Source organism: Ramularia collo-cygni, assembly GCF_900074925.1.
Source record: "Ramularia collo-cygni strain URUG2 genome assembly, contig: RCC_scaffold07, whole genome shotgun sequence".
Taxonomy (NCBI): domain Eukaryota; kingdom Fungi; phylum Ascomycota; class Dothideomycetes; order Mycosphaerellales; family Mycosphaerellaceae; genus Ramularia; species Ramularia collo-cygni.
In genome coordinates, this window is record NW_019716261.1 from 1379937 (window position 1) to 1402833 (window position 22897).

A 22897-nucleotide genomic window follows, 5' to 3' on the forward strand; every position below is an offset into this window, starting at 1 on the left:
AGCATACTCCCGGCCAGCTCTGATGAGAACTTCAGCGGACAGACCAACACGGGCAGCTCTTTCGCCGTTTCTTAGACGCCATGAAAGATTATATCGCAGCTGATCGCACTCCGGAACAGTATGACAGTCCGATTTGAGAAGCAATTGTCTTCCATTCGCCAAATGACCAGTGGCAGGACGCGCCTAGGCTTGAGTACTCCCGGCAGCCGGGCGGTACTGCTGAGAGGGCATGATCTGGCCGGTATCCCACACTTACCTCACAGCGTGCCATCTCCGGCACCAGTATGAATGGAAATACCTTCCTCTCTCATGATTGTAACAAAACCTGCGGAGTATTGAATAGCTGTGTGGTGGCCAGTACGGGTATGGCGTCAGGTCCTACCTGCGTACTAGGACGCCCCAAAATCCCCGAATCATTCATTGTGAAGGATCCAACACTCGTCTAGCTGGATAATCGGTGTTATCTCCATGTATCAAGCGTAGGGATGCTTTCGGCTCACGGAGATGACTATAAGGCGCTGGGGAGCATTGCAGCGGTGCCAAGGGTGGGATTATAGAGAAAAACGGCCCATCGGTCGAGGGTCAGATACAGCAACCGTTGACTGGATGTTTCTTTTGTCCAAAATGCGCTGCCGATGGGGTCCGAGGGAGAGGGTAAAAGGTAAAAGGCGCGACTGCGGTGGCGATCGGATCGTGGCGGTTTCCGCAGGCTCTCGTGAAGCGCCAGTGTTGTCTTTACCAGTGAGATACCTAGATGGTCGCGCATGAATCGAGAGAAGGCCAACGTTCTCCAGATTTGAGGCACAAGGTCTCGAAAAATTCAGGTGCCGTGAGTGGTGGTGAAATCCGCATCTGCAGCAATATCAGCAATTATCGCTCCACACCAGCCATCTCGACGCGGGGAGAGGCGCTCGCATGCTTGTCTACTGCATCCGCATGTTACATACATGCCATAGCCGCCGATGTCGTAATGTCGTAGCAGCAGAGACGAGTAGCCGCAAGTCGTCGCAAAAGTCGAAAAAAAATTGAAATTTCTCACCAAAACAGCACCTCCAGAAAGCCGCAACACCTCCGCTGAACTTCAAAACACTTCTATGTTGAATCAGTTTTCGCTATATAACACACTATTTGATGCCGTTAAGTCTTGGACATGCCAAAAGATTGTCCCATATTCGCCCGGACGACCACACTTCTATCCAGACCGTCCAGATCGCTACAGAGAATGTGACCAGGCAGATGGAGCATGAGGAATTACCCCGAAATCTCAACGAATCCCGGACACCAGCGATCCAGCGAGACTAGGACGTCGAAAATTGCGATCCTCACGAGTTCAACGCACTTTCCAAATCGACGTTTCGGCAATATCGAGCAAAATCATTTTGGGTGGGCAAGAAATCTCCCGCCAGGGGTTTTGGGCCTGGTGAGGCGAACTAAGAAATCTTCAACAAACTACAGCGATTGGGGGACATCAAGAGATGCGCGAGGAAACCAGATAAAGCGGGGATAGGCAGAAGGGAGAATTCCAAGACCATCCTCCATCGCGGAAGTCATGTCGTTTCTCGATGGTGACAGCGCAGACCTGCCTCACGGCGATATACGCACATCTGAAGGTTACTTGCAAGCAACAGCAGGCACGAGAATTCCAGTCACTTCCGCACAACCTACTGATGAGATCGATGTGGAGACTTCACGTTCAGGCCGCCGTCAAATTCTCGACAGCAGCGTCCGCTGACTGCAGCAGCTTGAGGACGCAAGGATCATTACAGACACGCACGGGTGAAGCAAGAGAATGATGGAGAAATGCAGGAAGCCGCAGAATGGAATCATGGAGAAAGTACCTGCAGATCATGGAGCAACGGCATTGATGACTCCGATTCGATGACATGGTCTCATGCTGGTTCTTTCCAAGGACCTCTGGCTTGACTCACGGTGAAGCTGGCGTGATAGACTTCGCGGAACGCATGTAAGCGCAGTTCCTCTTGGGAAGAGATCTCGAGAATGACTGCCAACCAGCAAGGTAGGATACTTGCTGCTGAGCTACCCGCATCAATCAGCAGCACTACATGGCAAGAAGAAGTCAGCACGCTGTCAAGAACGATAGACATTAGCTGCAGAGAAACTTTCTTTGAGAAGCTGATAAATACCTGACTGAAGTGAGACTGAAGACCGAGTGATCGCCACTATCGTCCATACCAGCAAGGCCACGACATCGATGGAGCAATACTCGGCCAGTGGTTACATGAAGACCAGCGCCGCCACAGCGCGTTACTACAGCGATTTTCTCACGATTCCGGAGGAAGCAAATGCGCTTCGAGAGCGCGTCGTAGAGGTAATGGCTAGAACAAAGGATGAGAAAGAGCACGGAGGACAATGCATTCAAATCGCGATAAGATGCTTTGTAACACCAACAATGGATTGATTTCTTTCTCTCTAAGCCGTACGGAGAATACGGCCTGACGGAGCGTCCTCCTTCGACTCAAGCTTTCAAGACTTCTTACTTGTCGAAGAGTAGTCCTTGGGTTGAGCGAGTAGAGCAGTCCAGTCGCTGGATTCGGCAAGACAAGACTTCTGACTAGGGATTCCGGTCCCAACACCACGCACTTATACGGTCGCTGTGTTCGGAAACGCATCGCCTCCATGGTCTTAGAACAACTTCAACAAGAAGGTCAGGCGGCATCAAGTCATAACGCGGGCTACTCTCTTCCAACAGCTTTACTTTCGCCGGGGATACCCTTGCAACATACTACAAGAGCCATATTCACCGGGCATACTTCGCCATCAGTCTTATTGAAACAGCGTATCTGAAACAGCATTATCAAAAATTTAAATTATTTGACTCCCCTAAAAAGAAAAAACGACACTCAAACCCCCTCCTCCCTAACCAAAGCCGGCGCAGGAAGAGAAATAGACCAACCCCGCAATCCCCCCTCAGTAGAAAGCCTTCTAACAGAAGTACTATCCAGAAACTCCTCTAACTGATGCCTCCGCTCCTCCTCCCGCGTATCTCTAAGAGCATACTCCTCTCGCCTCTCTTTCCGCCGCGCGACATACTTCGCATGTCTACGACGCCGTAAAGCTTTACGTATACGTTTCCGACACAGAATTAAAGTTATGATGATTGAGGGGATGAGGAGAACTATGAAAATTATGAGGACTGTGTAGGGAGTGCTTAGGGGGTCTGAGAGGGAGGTTTCCTTCTGGGGGTTTGACATTTTGGGAGGGGTGAGGGTGGAGGGTTGGTTTTTGGAAGCTGGGATGTTGGGGTTTTGGTGGGTGGGTGGTTTGATGGTTTGGTTGGTGGGTTGTGTGTGGAGCCTGTCCGACACGGATGTTTGGAGGTTTGATTCTAGAGTTCTACCTAGGAGGATGGCTGATTAAATGCTAACGAAGAATCTACCGAATCAATTACATTGTTGCCGGTCTTGAAGATCTCTCTATATCGACTCTGGTGGAAAGCTCTGCGTCGACAATGCTTTGTCGCACGCAGAAGAAGGGGTCTATGGATTCGAGCGATGCAGTCTTAGGACAATGGCATTGAATTCCTTTGTATTGATGTCGAGAGGAAGAAGAGCTTCATCTCTTCGCCAGATGTCATTGTCTCGCGTAGCATAATGGCTTTGTGTTAACCTCCATGAACTGCATGGTCGTCAATGACATGTAGAGAGATAGGTCATCTCGCTGATACAATGCCGCGTCAAAACTCCAGTCCTCGCTACAAGGACGATTTCGGAGCAATTTGTACCGCTTTGATGGGACTGCCCACGGGTTCTAGGCTCTGGATTTATTTTTCGGGTTGGATTGACTGCCACACGAGCTTCTGCTACGTCCATATATTTCCTGTCTCTCTACGCTTGATGCTAGGCGTGTCCTGTTTTCATTCTGTAAATACGGCTGTAGCTTTTATTTTCTGGACCAGACAATGTCGAGTTAGTGTTAAGGTGCGTAAGGTCTAGGCCGTACTTTGTGTGCGTTGATCCTCTAGGCCTTGTTCTGCCAATCTCAATGCTTGGACTTGTCCTACAATGCAAGTGCATTCCAATTTCCACTGCAAGGGGTACCTGTCTGTCGTGTTGAAAAGTGGCAGTCGAGCTAGCTAGGGCTTGTCGCTTGCTGCATGTACTCTTACCCGCAGTGTCCAGTCATCCTGTAGTCTAAGAGGATCTCAGTACGGCTTCTTTGTGTATCTGCTTTCATCAAGTCTACCAATATCGCGCCATATGTTGCTGTGCGATTCACGAGGTGTTTGCTGATGCGCCATAACGGTCAAGTATGGCTGGCGTCGTGCTGGTGTTGCTTAAAAGGGGCTGGGTCTTGGCACGGCTCCCCGATCTTGTCATTCGTACTAGCCGCTTATCACTATGTTGTGATCGTGAAGGTATGTTTATGAATCTCTCGAGAACAAAAATTAAGATGAGGTCGATGCTTGGTGCTCAAGATTGAGGTGGTGACTCGAGTTCGCTGTAGGGGTGCCGACCGTCCTTCGCAGTCCCGACATATCCACTGTACAGTACCGCTGTATCTTCCCCTGGAACCTTGTGGACAGTGCTCAAACAGTCTGAGAGTTCTGTGACAGCCAGGTGAATAGAGAATTGCGGAGCCCCACAAAGAAATATTCACTACAATCAGCCAGAAAGCGGGAGCAAGCTTTGTGTAACAGAACGCACATGAATGAGCACAGACGCAAACAAACACGAACGCGTAAATAAATACTTCAAGATCTCTCTTACAAAATACCTTTATTCTTCATCAACAACATCCACTTCCAGCAATCCCCAACCAGCTTCCACATCTTCACGAGTATACTCATCAGACCAAGCAACAATACATACAACACGCCAGCATATACCTCCCATCCACAATTCCTGCACCATGTCCAAGGTCCCGTCCGCTTTGAGTTCAAACTGGCCTCTCCCAGATGTCCCAATGAGCGCGGTCGAACTAGCGGTATTCTACCCGCACCACTCAATGTGGCCCGAGTACCTGCTACGCTTCTTCCGAAACGGATGGACCATGGCCTTGGTAGCAAAGGCACAACTGTGGGCGCGCGGGGCGCTGCAAAGGGAGGAGTACACAAAGCGCTCCAACGCTTTGCGCAAGGCAAAGAAGACTGCCGGTGACAATAAATATGGCGTCACAAATTTCGTACGCATATCTACGCATAGCTATCCGCCGATTTCTCCTAACATCTCCCAGGACTCCTCGAACCCCCCATTCTCCGGCTATGCCGAGCTAAAGCCCTTCGTGGCACTCAACCAAGGCCAGCAATTAACAAGCGCACAATCCCAACAACAAGCGCAAGCGTACAATCCCACCCAATGCACAACGCCATTCACACCCCCAGCGAACATCACGCTAAGTACAACTCACCCAACCCTCCGCATGGTCCAAAACGGAATCGTAAATTTCCCCACCGGCGACGACGCTGGTAGATTTACAAAAGTCATTTTGTGGGCAAAGGAAAACCACACTCTGGATTTGTATACCACGGCGCACGTGGCGAGCATTGCGGCGAATCCGGCGAATGTTCTGCGCGATGGGAGGAGGGTGGGTGGGCTTCCCCTAGAGGCGTTTGGGAATAGGTGGGATCAGGGGTGTGCTGTGAGAATGGCTGCTGTGCGGAGGGGGTGGTAGGCGGAGCTGTGGTGCTGGGGAGTAGAGGTGTGGTTTGGATGGACTGTTTAGGGAGCATGGAGTTTTGGTTGGGAGGCGGTTTTGGACTGGTGATTGGATACACACTGCGGTACGCATTTCTGAGACTTCATGTCGAGACTGTCTGTGACTTTTTCTGAGTATTCGGTTCGACTTGGAAACACTGCCAGTGCACCCAGTTCTAGATCCTTTGATTTTACAGATTTTGTTCTCATTATTCCATCCATCTTTCGAGAAACATTCCGAACACGCCGTACCTCCACCAACCCAGCAATAAATCAGAATGCTGATCGTTGTGCCGCCGAAGGAGATAGGTAGAACAATCGCGGCAAACAGTCGTTTTGGCAAGGTATCAGGTACTATCTAAGTCGCCCCAAAGATCTCGGATTAATGAGCAATACTATGGTTTTAGGTCGTTATGGGTTGAAGATTTCGCTTTGTTTCTTTAGCCTGTTGATTTTTTAGTGAAAGATGCAGAGTTACAAGCGGCAGTCCTTATAAATGCACCGGTGAGATCTCGTGATAGATACCATGTTTATTCCATCATTTCCATAGAGACGGGTGCCCTCGTTATAAAATAGCAATGAAGCGTGATGTGAACTGTAATGCGAAGATACTGAATAGCCCCTGAAATTGACCTCACTACACTGGGAATTGTCGACGAGGCGAGTCTTTCCCGTGAAATATTCGGACATGCAATTGCAAAAGATTCCCAGACATGAGGATTTTGAATCGTGAAAAATGCACGTTGCGCTCAAAGACAGGCGATGAATTCAATGAGTTGAACTCGTAGATATCATAGRTCTCACGTTTCCTCCAACTCTGGTCAGCACCATTGTCCATAACTCTTGGAGAATTTCTTCACCATCACTCCCGTCCTGCTCCACGCGTAGGGTACCAAGATCGTAGATAAATCCCCTAATCCGTCGACACTACTCTCTTCCACAGCAGCAAGCTCTGCAACGACCTCGCCAAGTGCCTCCAGCTAGCAGGAAAACCGCAGCAATGGCTATTGCTAACCCTCCAAAAATCAACGCGAGCACAGCCAGTATGACAATATGTTTCTGATTGATCATCTTGAGCTTTGGAAGTTGATATGCCTAGACGCTCTTGTATTAACTCTAGCTTCCGGGACTTCCTTCTCTCCTCGACTTACTTTACGGAGATTGTACGATTTCGGAACGGTCGTGAGGGCTGCGAATTGATGCGGAGATGTCAAGAGCTGAAGGAGTGTTTGTGCTGTTGTGTATAACTGTTAGGTAGCGTTGGTCGGGTTTGATGCTGAGGTCGGGAAGAATATAAGGGAGCAATCTAGGCAGGCTGGAGTTGTATGTCGTTGAAGATCCCGTGTCCTCTTCCTCATCTCCTGATGGACCGTCGGTGCGAGTGTCAGCATGACTGAGTTGACATATTCCCTACTGCTTGGATGAATGACCTTTGGTACGTTCCGCTATCATCTCAGAGATAGCTTGTAAAGCAGTCGGTTGTTGGAATGTATTGTATATTATCTGCAAATTCCTGAAGCTGTCATTAATGGGTGGATGTCGACGGAGAATGAGGCAAGATGTCAGGGCTGCAAAGTTCCCACTCTTTGTAGGGAGTATGTACTTACTGTATTGAGTCAGAAGATCAGGCTAGGCGGTGAGACAACGTTCCGGCAGATGTACCATTGCAGTCCTTTGTTTGCCTGTTGGATGGGATCGTCACTTCAACGATCTTACCATCGGAGTATTCACTCCATCAGGCAGTTCAAACGGTATCGAGATCTGACCTCGCAATTAAGGCCTCGTGGCAACCGTTGTGGTTGTCGATTCGCGGCAAACTGATCGCTCACTCCGCAACCATTCCAACGCATTGTTCCTGATGATTCGAAGAGTGAGCGTGCGGCAGTACCCTACATCCAAAAAGATTAACCACCCTCCCTTGCAAAACAGCCACAACCAAGCACCAGTCTGCAAAAATTCGCACGAAGCAACCTCGCGAGCCATTCCAACACCAGCGACCATGTCACCCGGACTCAGCGACGTGCAGATCACCTTCATTGTCATCGTCTGCGTACTAGGCCTCGCAGGTCTGTTGCAATGCGCAGTCGGCCTCACTTACGCGACTTTGGCTTTCATTTGGGGGTTTCCTGGTGCGCGCCTGCCGTGGCACAGCAGCCGCCGTGAGGAGCCTCGGATTGGCCATTACGCGGATTTCGCAAGATGTGGCTCAAACGTACAAGAAGGCGTGGAACAAGGGGAATGGTAGAAATTCAGAGCAAAATGAAGGCCATTCGCTGGATGAGATGGAGGCGCCCGCCGGGCTCGTAGCCCCAGACTTCGAGCACGCGTCGCAAGTGGAGGCTGGTATGGTACGAACAGGATCAGGAATATCTTTGGAATTTGCTGCAGAGTTCAAGCCGCCGTCGATTCCGCCTCCGGCATATGAGAGGGATCCGCCGAGTTGGGTGCCGCGTGCGGTAGACGAGTTTGATTGGGCCTATGGTGTGGGAGGCGATCGATTGGCGAGTAGATCGCGCGGGTGAAGTCAAGCTGTTTGGAACTGTTGCAGCAGAGTTATCAGTCGTAACGTTTCTCTTGCACGGGTGACTTATACTCAACCTTCTTGATAGAAAGCAGTGTCGTTACCCACGATGTGTTGGTTCCATGTGAGCAGGCGTTGTGTTGAAAAGTGGGCTTTCAATTGCAGTTTAGCTGCTCGCGGCATCTGTCCCGGGCACGGAAGGCTGAACGAAGTAGACACGCCTTACCATGGATGACAGTAATTTGATGAGATCCTGCTGGTATGTAGAGGCAAGGTCCCCAAAGAGATTCAAAGCTGCCGAGAGGAACAAATGCCAACAAGACAGTGTCTTCAACAGCCCACTTTGTCATCGAACGGAGGACCCGCAGGCAGTTGGGATTCAGATGAATCAGGTTATCGTCCTTTCTAAGAGGAATATACACACGCCATGTCACTGGAGTAGCTGTAGTGCTGCCAACAATTCCACAGAGCTAGTAGAGACTACAAATGCCAGGAGATGCCCAGACAAACGCTGAACCTAGACTCGAGGGCTCGAGAAGGAGTTCTAAATTTGATTCTCGCGTCGAAGGGGTGGGGTATGCTCTCGTTCCATGGAGTATTCCAGTCTCAACACCATACTTCGTACTCCGTCTTCAAAGTGCCAGCGGAAAAGGGGCTGTGACATTCCTCATGAACGTTTCCGTAGAGCAGAAGGATCCGCCTGGCTAGGACTGCCAAAGAAAGACCTCCAAATATAGGATATCATGAAAACAGGTCATGTTCCCATGCCAATAGTAGACAGACCCTCAACAAGGTAGCCGCAAAGTAGAAAAATCGAACAAACAGAGATCTTAAACGAGCTTGAAAAAGCTGAGCCTACCTACACAGCACCCACTTCATAACTGCAAAATCATCAATAAAACATCACTCAACAACCAATCCACCTCCATCCATCACCAAACCACCACCTCACAACAATGGCAGACTGCGGAATGGCAATCACGCGTCTAATCCTCGCGGCCGCCTGTTCCGTCATCGTCATCATGTTCATCCGCATGCAGAATTTCGCTCGCGAGGTCTTGATGGGGATCTGGGAGGCCGCTCGGGGTATTTGCCTTGCCGATGCTCTTCAAAGAAAAGCGGCGAGGGAAGCACGGGCGTGGTGACTGCGACTACAGCTTCGCCTACACAATTCTCTGCTGGTTATCTTCATGCGCCACGGATGGAGGCTGGAGAGACGCTAGCGCCGCCACCTAGAGTGCTGCGGCCGTAGCGCTAGATTCGTCCGTAGAGGATGATTTTGTGGGAGATGATGGGGGATTAAGAGAGCGTTATCTCAATCGACTGGTCATGTCTACTATGCAACTGGGCAGTAGTACAGAGGCCGAGAGCTTTGATGAATGAGGAGAGTGTCCTACGCGTTCATGGCGTTTATCAAGCAAGGTATGTGCATAATTCTTCAAATCACCGCGGCGTATACTTTTATTTTCGCTGACTATCATCCTAGTTCTCCAGGGCATAGCTCCAGATCCTCGAGACAGGCAAGCTCTACACAGCGAATACCTTGGAACCTGAAGGTCTGATACACCGGCATACAATAGAGAGCCGAATCCTAGATTCTACAGTGGAATACAGCATGAGACCAAGTCATAATAACATCACATGATTCATATCCGAAGAAAGAGCCGTTAGATTCCTAAAACTCCCTCAACTCAAAAACATCATCCCCATGAGTCCCATACCCCCCAGTCATCGGCAAACTTCCCCTCCTTCCAGACTCAGGAGTCCCCAGCCCCGCCTCAAGAAGTTGCTGTCGAATGAATCTCGCCCGTTTCTTCTTCTTCTTCTTTTCATACCAGAGAAAAATCGGGAATAAGATACAATAAACCACTTCGGCGATGAGGAATAAGGAGAGGAAGAGCCATACGGAGATGAGGAGGGATTCTGCGAATGTGAGGTGGTGCATGTTTGGGCTTGAGAGGGGTTCGTTGTGGGGATTGGATTGCTTCTTTCTTTGGGGAGTGAGGTGGTGGGTACGTTTGAGGGGGGATAGGGTATGGACACTGGGGTGGGATTTTTAGAAAGTGTGGGTTGTTCTTTTGGAGGTTGGTGTGGAGAAAGAACAGAATGGAATGGGTTGGGGGTATGAATGGTTCGTGGGAATGTCGTGATGATTGGGTTTTGGGTGGAGATGCTTTGGGGAATAATGCTTCTATTGACACATGGCTGAATGAGTCGGCGAGTGACCTTTTCGATTTCTCTCGGGCGTGTTAAAGTATGGTGCATTTAAGTATGATCGAAGAGATGGATGGAGAAGTATTGTAAGCTGGTTAATATTCTCCGTGGCCATGATCTTGTGCGATAGTTAGGTGCCATGTTAGTTGCGTCTTATCGACTCGATCAACAGGCGTGTACACCACAAATCTCTTATTCTCGTGAGGTCAAGACTTGTACTTTGCTTCTTTCCATGTGCTGTAGAAGAGGTCAAACAATGATCATTTATTGATCTTCAAGTTGACGTTCCTCTCGATGCAATAGATCCGGTAGTATCGTCAATAAACTTGGCTTAGGGAGTCGTAARGGTACATGAGATTTGGCGATATGCATAGCATCCAGCGACCGGTTTACCGCTTCGTTCCTTTCGGAATGAAACATCCGTACAGTTCTCTGCTGTCTAGAGAACCGTCGCTCATGTGCATGGAACATTTCGATGCAGAGAGTTGTGAAAAGAAGTATGCGTGATAAGTACCCATATCGGCACCCAACGAGTATCAATAAGCGTTTGTTGTAAATAGACTGGACGTCATAGAAACTTCAATACCTGTCCACTCAAAGCCACAGGATATCAGGCCATCATGAACAAATCCAACAGGCGGTTTTGCGGATGTAAGAAGGGTAGCTCGCCGTCAAAGGAGCGTGGCGCCAACACCGCGTGCATATTCTAGAGTGGATTCCCCGTAGCCCAGATCCTTCGCCTCCGAGTCCACGATGGCCACAAAATGGGTACATGTGCTCCAGCATTCAGGCATCGTACGTATGAGTAATTTCATAGTTTCAACCCTGAAGTCTCCATCGTGATGGTGATGATCAACAAGACAAAAGGGCTATAGCGTTTCCCGTATCGCCAGACGGCTCTCCAATTCCAGTAACTTGAGGGCTGTGAAAGTGGTAGCGATGTTGTCGTGCCAAGTCCTCGGGCAGCTGTAAGTCTCGCACCTGAGTGTTGAGAATCAAGGGGGACAAGATATCCTCAGTATTGAGTGCAAGGAGCACACGAAGGTGAAGCCAACGAAGGTGAGGATTGAAGCTCTTGTTGATTGTCAAGACTGACTGACCTCCGGAAGCTTGTGTCAATTCTCATATTCATTGGAACGAGCGTCTCGAACGCGACTCCAGAGTGATTCAACAATGCCAGTAGATCTCCTTCTACAACCTAGACGTCTMCGAGACGCAACGGTGCCAAGCCCACCCATCAGCTGAGATGTGCACATTGTAGAATACCGTGTATGTAGAGAATATCAGGCAAGCAGTAAGACGTACAGCTGAAGCCCGCTTCACCGATGTGTCAAAAGTTCTTCTAGTCCTTCTCCGCAAGAAGGGTTTCGCGTTGGAGAGATCGATATGGCATTTTGCGAAGTGCGATGGTGTGGTATTTGCCATCCAGCTCCTGTGAGTGTCGGGACATTCGGGTACCGCTGAACAATTGCAGAGTCTACAGCTCTTTCTCAACCTGCAAGAGAACTTCGGGGCCTGTTTACTGTTCTATATACGAAAGTCTGAGGATCGGTGGTCATCCATTATCAGCTCATGCAGACTACCCTCCGCAACGTTGGATGCGAAGTGGTCGTGCAAGCCAGTGGCATAGCGGGGAGGGAGGCCCAGGGAGTAGAAGWGAAGTCACCTGATACGAACGGGCTCAAATCGACAAAAGGAGCCATCGGAAAAGGATGAGTTCCGTCCAGTCGAAGTGTTTTGACTTGACGGGATATTCCCACAAAAAAGTCAACGCCGCACGTTCTGATCCTTCTTCAAAAATTTCGTCCAAACGATCGTTGGGTGAGCGAGGCTGTTGGAAGCGACCGCGGTACCTGTAGGAATGATGGGATCACGAGGGTGAGAGTGGAAGAGCCCATTTTTGTGACGTGTCTGTCAGTGAAGCAGTTAGCATCCTGCCCGTATTCTCCTGAGAGTCAGATAATTTCGCCTGGCTGAAGTTTTCGAAGGGCTTTGTCGGTCTGGCCAAGCCATCGTTCCCTTGTGTTTTGCTGCCGTGCTCACACGCAGCCGTCTGCTTTGATTCCTCGTTGTTCTCATCATCGTCCATTCGAACCGCCGCTTTGCGCGCCGGCTTCTCGGGGGWTTCTTGGGTTTCCTAGCCCTTGTAGGCTTGCACGCCGCAGCTTTACGGCCATGGTGGCGGTAGACGTGGGACAGCTTCTCATGTGATGAGTTCGTTCATGTTGGGGGAAACTCGCGGGACTGCTGGCGTACGCGGTTGACGGAGGATGCGTTGTTCTGCGACAGTTGATGCTGCTGCTAGGACTCAAGGTGGCGCTTGTGTATGTGCGGTGCTCGTGGCGGGTTTCCTTCACCGCAGTGCTAGCGGCCCGGGCGCAGGAAACCCGTCTTGCTACTTGAGCAGTGGCACGCGTGGAATGGTCACTCTCCCTGTCATCGGGTTGAAGACGATGGGTAGGTATTCATCGTCTCAAAGCCTTTACTCTTGACATCATCCAAATTGAGGAGGTTCCCAAAGTTGAATGGCGACGTTACCTTATCGTCTTAGGAAGAGACGAAGGAGCTTCCCCTCCCATCTTCGTCAACTCGAGAAGGACCGAGGGACCAGCTAGCTCTACGATTCGCTTCGACGAATTCTGCTGGGAGTTCTGGAACAGGTGAAGACCAGAGCTGACGATATGAGGATTATTTATGGTAACAGGATGTCCCTCGATCATCTCCACAATATCCCAAGACTTCGCTCTCCGCAGGCTCGACGGTTGTGGAATCCTCGCCACTAGCACAGTAGCCCTATAATCAATCAAGAGAACAGCCCAGGGCGCCGCTCTTGCTGATGATTTCTCACATCGACAGCTCTGGATATGCGTGAGTAATCCCTGCCAAGATCGCGCTTCTTCACCCTCAACCCATGCAGTGACCTAAAAGCTCCGAGCGCTACGACTGCGTACCCACCATTCCCACATACCCCTCAACTACAACAACACCCCAGACGATCCCGTGCAGAAAGCACTGCTCAAACTAGCCGGCATTCAGTACGAAAAGGACCTCAACGTCAACAGATCTGCCCGTTCGAGAGCCATACGAGGACAAGCGAGTGCCCTTTACAACCATCCACGAACTCACTGGAGACGAAATAGACTATCACCTCTCCAGCGACTTTGACGCTGACACGGAATCCCCCTTCTAAACTAACAGAGCCTTCCTCAATGGCCAATTAATCCTTGGGAGACGTGACCTCATTCCTGGGCGATGAGAGCCAGAGCGCGTCACGATGACTCCGTTGGTTCGACGAGATCAAAGGTACTTCTATAATAGGAGAGAGTAAACACTCTTCGGGAACATTACACTTAGCTTCTTTCGGGCCATCTGGCAGCAATGCCCTCCCAGGTACACAATACATATCTTCTCGATGCCCTCTTTCTTATAGTCGATATCCCTCCCTGCGGCAACTCTCTTCCCATTCCATTCCACGTTCTCGGCTTTCTCTCGCTTCCACAATCCTTCAGAACCAGGACCCAGGAGAGAAGCGTTGCAGATCCACAGAGACTCCTGCAGATGGCAGATGAAAATCACCGAGAGGATTTTCCCGCGAGCATGTCACAGCGGACACGACTTCCAACAACGATACGGAGTACGAATACCCTGACCTCGAGCTGGTGGACTTGATCGAGCCTTGAGTACCTTGAGGTGCGCTGATACTTTCACCCCAATCGATCTGGCTTGTTGATTTACGACCTGGCTTGCTGATTTCAAGACACTGATCTGGACGAGTTGCATTCTGGAAACCCTGGTACCTATTACTTGAGCTTTCTGCTTTGGAGACGACGGCTACAAGCTAGCTGGCTGAATAGACTTTCCTTCAGGAAGTGGGACTTTCTTAAGGTAATTTCTTCTTCTCCATATCAAAAATATGCAACGCATACATCTTCTCCTCCTCGTCCGACCGACCTTTCATTAAGGAGAGGAGAGGAATTCCTCATGAAAACTCTTCCTCCATCTCTCACTCCCTCCCTCACTCCATCACTCACTCACTCGCTCACTCCTCCTCCTCCTCCTCAACTTTAACCCTCCTCCCATCCTCCCCATAAACCTTCACTCCCCTCCCAACAATCGTCTCCGCCAAATAAACCCCCTCTCCCTCATCCCCCCCATCATCCCCATCCCCCCAAGGCAAATCCTCAACACAAACCTCCCTCCCAAGCACCCCCTTCAAAATCACCTCTGCCGAGATTTTACAACTACTACCACCAGCACTCCCCAAACCATTCTTCCCTCCCAGATCCACCCCTCTACTTCTACTTCTACATCCCTCCCCAGCACAACAACATTCCAAACACCCTCCCACACAAACACACTCTTCAATTCTCTCCAAAGCCTTCTCCAATAGAATCGGTAAAAATTCAAAAATCTTGCTCGAATTTCCATTTCCGCCTGGTTTAGCGTCGTAGAAAGTTAGACGAGCGGGTCGTTTCATACTACCACTCCCCTTCTTCTTCTTACCATTATTGGAGAAATCCTGCCCCTGAAATTTACATTCCGTCCTAACATCCCCCGGTAAACTAACCAAAAAATTCGGCACAAGAGATAAAATCGCATGTTCAGCAGCATGAATCCCCTCCGCAACATCCCAACCCTTATCCTCCAAAATTTCAAGACTTTGACGAGGGAGATCCAACCAGAGTCCTTTAGAAAACATAATCACAGGAGGATTATCCACTTCCACAGCATCGAGGATACGTTTCTTCTGATCGAGTTTGAAAAATCCAAAGACTTGTTGGGAGATTTTCATTGTTCCGAAGTAGACTTTACTTCGACTTGGAGAAGGTAAGGTACGGAGACGTTCGGTTTCTAGGGGGTCGATTGTGGTGAAGTCGCGTTGTTGAGTGATCCAATCTACGTGTACGCGGACGACTTGGGCGATTTTTCGGTCGGGGAGGAAGGCTTGGATGAGGAATTTGCGGCCTTGATGGAGGAATATGCCGCCTTCGTAGAGGGTGAAGAAGGCGCGGCTCGCTTCTAGTTCTTCAAGAAGAGTGTTGGCGCCGTGGGTCGTGTCGATGATGGCGAAGTGGTCTTCTTCTGTGTCGCGGATGGCGACGCTGCGGGAGGGTTGGGGGAGGAAGCGTTCGGCTGTGTGGTAGAATCCGAGGGAGTCTTTTCGGAGACGCTCCTCGCAGATTTCTGGGAGGCCTTTGCCAAAGTATTGTTTGTCTTGATCGGGGGTGATGGGCATTTCGTGGGCGGCGCATTGGATGTGTCCTTCTAAGCAGAGCATATTTCCCAAGTCGACTTGTAATTCGCAGTTGGGACGGGTGAAGATTTCATCGGGGTTATTCATGAAGTACTGGTCGGTGGGGAAACAGTCCCCCACGAGGATGCTGAGGCTGTCTWTATTTCGACGTCCTGCGCGACCGGATTGTTGGCGGAGATTGGCGATCGTGTAGGGGAAGCCATGGGAGATGACGGCATCCAAGGACCCAATATCAACTCCTAATTCCAGAGCAGAGGTGCCAATAATGCCCACCAGTTTCCCTTCAAACATTTCCTTTTCAATCCTCCTTCGATCTTGCGGGGTGTAGCCCCCGCGATACGCCATGACACGATTCATCACTTCGKAGCGATTTAATGAGGAGAGTTCGGCTTTGATGGCGGTGGTTAATATCTCACAATACCTCCGAATGCGACAAAAGGTGATGACTCGTATCCCTCGCAAGATGAGCTGACAGAATAATCTTGCCGTTTCCGCAAAGGAGTCTCCTCGTCCAGAGGTGGGGTCTCCGGGGTCTTTGTAGGGAGTGTTCCAGCAGAGGAACTCCTTCCTTCCTGAGGGGGAGCCATCAAAGTCAATCAGCTTGACATCTTCAATCCCGAAGATGGTGCGGAAGTGTTCTTCAGGATTGGCGACCGTCGCAGAGCAGGAGATGAATTTGACGTGGTTATTCCCAACCGCCGCGCAGATTCTCCTCAATCTCCGCATGATGAAGGCAACGTGGGAGCCGAAGAGACCGTTGTAGACGTGCAATTCATCCATGACGACGTAACGGAGGTTTTGCAGGAAAGATCTCCACTTCTCTTCTTGTGGAAGGATGGTGAGATGGAGCATGTCGGGGTTGGTGAAGATGATGCGGGCTTCATCACGGATACCATTTCTCTCTGCAAATGGAGTGTCGCCGTCAAAAGTCTCACACAGCACATGCTCCAAGGATGGTAAGTAGGAGAGGATGTTTTGAAGACTGCGTTTTTGATCCTGCGCCAGAGCTTTGGTGGGGAAGATGTACATGGCTCGCGTTTCCGGGGCCGTTTCCAACGCATGCAAGACGGGGAGTTGATAGATGAGAGACTTTCCCGAGGAGGTGGATGTTGCAATGATGACATTGTGTCCGGCGTGCAGGGCGTTGATGGCTTCGGTTTGGTGGGAGTAGAGATGTTGAATGGAGCGGGTGTTGTAGAGGGCATTGACCAATTCTTGACTGAGGGGGAAATCCAACTCTCCATAGACGGCTTCTTGGGGGTCAAAGACTCGATGGCCGTCGGGGACAATCTGGCCGGTATACCATTCCAATCCCTTGACTTCTTCAATAATTTCGGCAATGCTCTTCCTTTCGACGGGGATGGTGTGAGGGGTGGTGTCGTCCAACTGTGGGGATGCAGTCCGAATAGATAGACGAGGAATATATTGAAGATGCTCGTCTGCCAATCTCTCCACCGCATCGACCCCCTTGTCGGCACATTCATTCAACCAGCCATTGACGGCTGAGGTGAACTTTGCATTCCGCTTTTCAATCAACTTTATCAGCTGTTTTTGACTGAAGACGGGCATTTTCAATTCCTCCTCCCGAATCTTCTTGCGCGGCCGCACAATTTCGCCCGTCTTGTTGTCGAGCACCTCCCTCTTCAAATCCCCATCGACGAATTCCAAAAACAAGGCTTCCTTCCCCTCTTCCCGACCCAAACCCTCCCTGACATTCCTCTCCTCGGCGGGATGTTGGGGGAAGATGTGCTTGACATCTCTTCCCTTGCGCATGTCTTCCTCCCCCATCAACGCCACCTGCAACATCATCTCATCGACGTATTGGAAGTGCATGGCATGTGGGATTAATGTCATTACCTTGGCCACATCTTCAATCAATAATGCTCGCTTCAGGCTCCCCTCGACCGTACTGCGCAGATTGTCCAGCGTGGTGGCGAAATGTTTGCGGGTCGAGCAAAAGGTGTAGGTCAGATTCAACGCCGCATGTACTTGAGCCAGTGATTGAAAGGCTTTGGGCCAGGGAATGCTGGATTCCACATGGATGGATGAGTTGGCGCGTGAAAGAGAGGGTTTGGTGTTGCCCTTTCGTCGTACTTTCGATCCTCCATCGTCCGTCTTGGTGGGGACAGTCTCTGCGGTATTTCCATGGGATTTGCTACTCTTCTTCCTCTTCTTTGGGACTATTTGATCCGAAACCGGCGTCGCTTTGGGGCTCGACATGCTGAAGATTGTCCATCACTTCATTGTTGGATGGTGATTGTACATGTATTGGAGATGCAAGGAGAGTGACGTCAATCAATCAATATATTGATGCCAATCGATCTCGGCGCGTCTCGCGTCTTCCACGCGACACCACGTGTTCCCGGATAGATCGGCGTGATTTTCGGCGATGTGCGAGCAAGTGCTAGGGGTGCTGTAGGTAACGTAAATGGGGTAATATCAAGGTTACCAACGGGTGATAAGGTAATGCTGCCAACGCTGCTGACCCACGAATACCGATCCGAAATGACCCGAGTATCTCGACCAATCGAATGGCTACATTACGTGCTGGATCATGAGATTCCCATCCATGGATGGCAGTATCAGCTGATAGCACACATCCATGGATGACAATATCAGCTGATAACTATCAGCGCCGCTATCCTTTGGTCGTATCGCACGGACTCAGAGAGGACATCGACGTTATCAACACACTAGGTAMCTTAGTGTTGGCGACAATAACCAATCCTAGCAAAGTGCAAGTGCGACCTCCAACTCCACCTCCACCTCCAACTCCCAGAAATAACATCCACCCCAACCTCACATCGCATCTGCAAGGAAATCACCCGGAATCTTCGACAATAGCCCGCAAGAAGGAACCCAGACCAAAATCCTGACACATCTCCAGTCGACTGACTGCCATCATTCCCATCAACATGTCCACCACAGCGCTCGACAAGTTCGATCGGAGTAAGAGCAACGCTCCCTACGATCCCGGCGAAATCCGCATTTGGTACGACAATCGCACCTACGCCTCCCACGAAGACCAACTCCCTCGCTATCAACGCACCTATCTCGCCGGATTGGCCCGGATGGGTTGGACTTCCCTTCAAGGCGTCAAGGATCTCGAGCCTGGAAAGTTGCGATTGATATGGTATACTGTATGTAGGATCCATCATTCTTTCCTCGTCTTTATCAACCATCAACCATCATTCCTTCCTCGTCTTCATCRCTCATTGTCCTTGATTAACTATCAACAGCACACCGGCTCCCCCGGCTCCCGAGACTTTCCCCTCCACAAATCCCTCGCCGTCAAGGAAATGTTCGATTCCCTCTCCGATTCGGGTTTCCGACCCTGTCTGCTGGGATGGAGTGGTGAGAATCCCTTTCCCATGCTCGGCGGCGTCCTTCCCGAGCCACCGAAGAAGCCCAAGGAGCCCAAAGTCGCCAAGACGTGGAGTAATGCCGTCGCTGGTCATTCCGCCGCTGGGGGTGAGACGCCGCATGATCGTGTCATGGCCATTATTCGTCATGATGAGGAGCGCGAGGCCAAGTTGAGGGAGTTGCAGGTGCGGGAGTGGGGGGAGAAGGGGATGGGGGAGAAGGATAGTTTGGTGTGATTGATCGAGGGGTTTGGTAAGTAGTTGTGGTAGGTGAGAATAATAGTTTGGTGTGATTGGTTGAGACGCTTCTGGGTAGCTGTGGTAGGTGAACAGGAGGTTGTGTATGATCGATTAAGATGTCGGTAGGTAGTATTCGTGGGCCCGTCTGTCTTTGCAGCGTTTGATCATCCTTTCCGAACTTCCTATTATCCACCTCAAAGTAAGAATCCCCTCTCAAGTCTCCTTCCACCCATCGCAATCCCTTCTACCTCCCTCCATGGAACATCCATCCTACAAAGGACCTTGATACCGAGATCTATCAAGAAATAACAACCTAAACCTCCACTCCCACATCCAAAATCTTAACCTTTTTCATTTCCAACAACTCAAAATCACCTCCATCCCGTCCTCAACTTCGAGCCATGGTTGACATTTCCCCTTCAATCTTGAGGACGGACTGACGGACGAACGTGACTATATTATCTACGCTCTGCTCCTCTTCTCTCCCAACTTTCAAAATACCACTTTTGACTTGATTTTACTTTTTTCAACTCAACACAAGTCAACTCAAGTCAAGTCAACTCAAGTCAAGTCAAGTCCACGCAACACCCAACGCCAGTCAAATCCCCCCAACCCAAACCGAAAATGAATAAACCCACCTCTCGCTCCACCCGCCGCCAACCCCGCTCTCATCGTCCACCTCCTCCCTCCAACGGAGTGCCACGGTTTTGGATGTCATACCCACCCTCTCAATTCGAGAACCCATTCCCCAGCAACATACGTATCCCCGATGCATCCGAACTTCCAATTCCGAGATGGTTCCGTGATCATCCTCCACCACCACCAGCAGCACCCGAAGTTCGGTCTACAACCCCACCGATTCAACAACAAGCCTCTTCTTCGGGGGGTGTTGCGCTACCGGCATGTTCTTCCCCACCAGGATCTTCTTCTCCACCACCACGGTCATCATCTCCACCACCACCGCGGTCATCATCTCCACCACCACGGTCATCCCCACCACCACGATCATCATCCCCACCACCACCACCACCACCACCACCACCTCCACCCCCACCACCATCTCCTCCTCAACAACAAACCCAACAACCCCAACAACCCCAACAGTCACCCACCGCTCCATTCGAACTCATACCAGGTCTAGGCTGTGACCTCTGCTACGCAGGAATGCTCACAATGACGAGAACTTGGAGAGCTCCGGGCAGTATTTCTCCTCTTCCTCCTACTCTTCCTCCGATTCCTTCTGCGAATTTGGAGGAGTTTGGGGAGATTTGGGCTTGGATGCAGGGGTTGGAGTGAGGGTGAGAGGGGGGAGCAATGGGGCATGGGATTTGGATGGGAGTTTTTGATTTGTTATTGATTGGGGTTTTGGGGGATTGATTGATTGAAGGGGGCAAATTTTAAACATTGGGGAAAACAAGAAAAAAGGCAAAGGGTGCTGGAGACGTGTTCGGATTTGGTTTTGGGTTCTGGAGTTTGGGTTTTGGATTTTCAATGAGGGATGGATGGATGGATGGATGGATGGATGGATGGATGGAATAGATGGCATAGAATGGAAGTCATAGAATGGAAGTCATAGAATGGAAGTCATAGAATGGAAGTCATAGAATGGAAGTCATAGAATGGAACTCATAGAATGGAACTCATAGAATGGAACTCATAGAATGGAACTCACAGAATGGAACTCATAGAATGGACTTCATAGTTATCAGTTGGTGTTTTTTTGTATGACAATGTACTACTTCTCACTGCTCCTGTTGCCCTTTCCTTTCCTTTCCTTCCTCTTCCTCTTCTTCTTCTACATGTGAGTACGGGTGAGTACGTAAAGTGAACAAGACCAAAGGGCGGGGGTATACTCTATTTCTAACGAGGGTAAGGGATATGTACTACTCTCTCTCCTCTCTCTCTCTCTCTCTCCCTCTCTGCGTTGAATCACAGGCTACCCTGCTAGTGAGAGAAGTCCCAACAGCTCTACAACCATCGATCCCATAGAGAGAGTAAGTATATGGTTCCAAGAAGCTGCCAAGTGGGCAAAGAAAACCGAGGACGTACATCTCATCCCACAGCCCAAGACAACGATGACATGACTATCTTATCAACTACAAGGCGCATGACATGTACAAAAACCTTGAAAGGAACTGGATTGGGAAAGCAGTTTTCTCTTGTGAAAAGAGCGGATTGTAAGGTATGGTAATTAACAAAACAACCCTAGTCTATCTGTCTGTCTGTATCTTGAAGCCCGGGCGGCAATGACAAGCTTAATCTGTGAGTTCCAGGTCAGTAAATATTTCTTTCGCGTTATAATAATATCAGAGAGCATGTGGAGGGAACGAACGTACCATCTGCAATCCCGTCTACGAATTTGGCCTACCAAAGCGGAGAGTGGTCGCATGGTGTCTGGCTCGCTGGTTGGAGAGGTCCTGTGGTCCAGTCTATGCGAGTGAATGTTGGAACAACGTGAAGATGCTCTGGATGGGTGATATGGTCATCATCCCCTCAGACAACCCACCATGCCGCCTGGGTCCCGCCATCAGCCCCCCTCCTCATGCTGATTCTCATGCTGATGGTCATGCTGATGGTCATGCTCGACCTCATCCATTAGCACCATGGCCTCTCTCCTCTCTCTCCTCTGCTGCGACCACCGACTCCCATCCAATCCCGCGAAATTCTCCAAACCCAACTGTCTCGCATTCTCCAAATGTCCCTCATCCCCATCCCCATCATCCTCCTCATAATCCTCATCATCATCATCATCATCAGCATAATGTAAATCATGAATCCTCACATTCCCCAAAACCCTCCGATAATCCACCCCCTGCTCCTCCAATTCCGTCGCCAAACTCGTCAATCTCTCCCCCATCGTATCCGTCGTCGTCGTCGACGCTCCAGGAGGTCTAGGCCGCAGCATCTCAATGGCCATTTCTTGTAATCGCGAAGCCGTGAGTTCTCGATCTTGTAGAGTTGGAGAAGGCGAGAAGAAGGAGGGATCCTCATCTTCGATTGCGGTGCCCGTGAGACCTCCCGCCCAGTCTTCGAGGAATTTCAAGGCGATTTGCGCGCGAGCACGGCGTAGGGGAGAGGCGTGTGTGGCGTCTACGCGGAGATCATGGAGGGCTTGCGGGTTGGAGGAGAATTTTTGGATGATGAGGGATGTGGCTGCTGTGGAGATGCGGTGGGAGGGGTGTAAGGTTAGAGTGCGGAGTGTTGAGAGGGAGATTGCTGGAGGAGGGGGGAGTTAGTATGTGGGAGGTTATTCGTTGGGATTGATGTGATGTGATTGTGGTGGACACATACTCTCTTCTGGTGGAGCTTCTTCTTCTTCTCCATCTTCGTCGTCTCCTCCCGTCGATTGCGTCTTGTCCGCCTGTCGAGCTTTGCGATGGATGCTTGTCAAGTCGATGATTTCGGCGAATTTGTGTTGGATTGCCTTGCATGCGACAAAGCCCGCTATTCCGCACGAGAACCAGAGCCAGCGATCGGACATCTGGGAGGATGCCATGCTGAGGTTACGGTGGGGGACATGAACATACTGTGGAGGGAGGGTTGTCGTGCTTGTTCGGCCTGGTGGGGGCGTAGAACTGTGGACGCGACGCGATGGAGGGGGGGAGATGTTGTCATGAATGCTGAGGTAAGATTTTCCCTGCCCAATCCTGGC

At 50.3% G+C, this 22897-nt stretch overlaps 7 protein-coding genes; 4 read left to right on the forward strand and 3 right to left on the reverse strand.

Moving 5' to 3' along the window:
* Nucleotides 1-2861: 2861 nt before the first annotated feature.
* RCC_05471 (uncharacterized protein) lies at nt 2862-3212 on the reverse strand (the record flags this gene model as incomplete). The annotated part of the gene is made up of 1 exon (XM_023770742.1): nt 2862-3212. One exon carries the CDS (start codon nt 3210-3212, stop codon nt 2862-2864), a length of 351 nt encoding a protein of 116 aa, XP_023626510.1.
* A 1657-nt stretch (nt 3213-4869) lies between these two features.
* RCC_05472 (uncharacterized protein) lies at nt 4870-5631 on the forward strand (the record flags this gene model as incomplete). The annotated part of the gene is made up of 1 exon (XM_023770743.1): nt 4870-5631. One exon carries the CDS (start codon nt 4870-4872, stop codon nt 5629-5631), a length of 762 nt encoding a protein of 253 aa, XP_023626511.1.
* A 2022-nt stretch (nt 5632-7653) lies between these two features.
* On the forward strand, nt 7654-8176 carry RCC_05473 (uncharacterized protein; the record flags this gene model as incomplete). XM_023770744.1 has 2 exons in its annotated part: nt 7654-7720; nt 7806-8176. The coding sequence occupies 2 exons, from the start codon at nt 7654-7656 to the stop codon at nt 8174-8176; spliced, it is 438 nt and encodes a 145-aa protein (XP_023626512.1).
* Nucleotides 8177-14428: 6252 nt separating this feature from the next.
* Nucleotides 14429-17863, reverse strand: RCC_05474 (related to helicases; the record flags this gene model as incomplete). Its single annotated transcript, XM_023770745.1, has 1 exon — nt 14429-17863. One exon carries the CDS (start codon nt 17861-17863, stop codon nt 14429-14431), a length of 3435 nt encoding a protein of 1144 aa, XP_023626513.1.
* Nucleotides 17864-18558: 695 nt separating this feature from the next.
* Nucleotides 18559-19242, forward strand: RCC_05475 (uncharacterized protein; the record flags this gene model as incomplete). XM_023770746.1 has 2 exons in its annotated part: nt 18559-18783; nt 18883-19242. The coding sequence occupies 2 exons, from the start codon at nt 18559-18561 to the stop codon at nt 19240-19242; spliced, it is 585 nt and encodes a 194-aa protein (XP_023626514.1).
* Nucleotides 19243-19869: 627 nt separating this feature from the next.
* Nucleotides 19870-20541, forward strand: RCC_05476 (uncharacterized protein; the record flags this gene model as incomplete). Its single annotated transcript, XM_023770747.1, has 1 exon — nt 19870-20541. One exon carries the CDS (start codon nt 19870-19872, stop codon nt 20539-20541), a length of 672 nt encoding a protein of 223 aa, XP_023626515.1.
* A 1231-nt stretch (nt 20542-21772) lies between these two features.
* Nucleotides 21773-22726, reverse strand: RCC_05477 (uncharacterized protein; the record flags this gene model as incomplete). XM_023770748.1 has 2 exons in its annotated part: nt 21773-22461; nt 22537-22726. 2 exons carry the CDS (start codon nt 22724-22726, stop codon nt 21773-21775), a joined length of 879 nt encoding a protein of 292 aa, XP_023626516.1.
* Nucleotides 22727-22897: the final 171 nt, after the last annotated feature.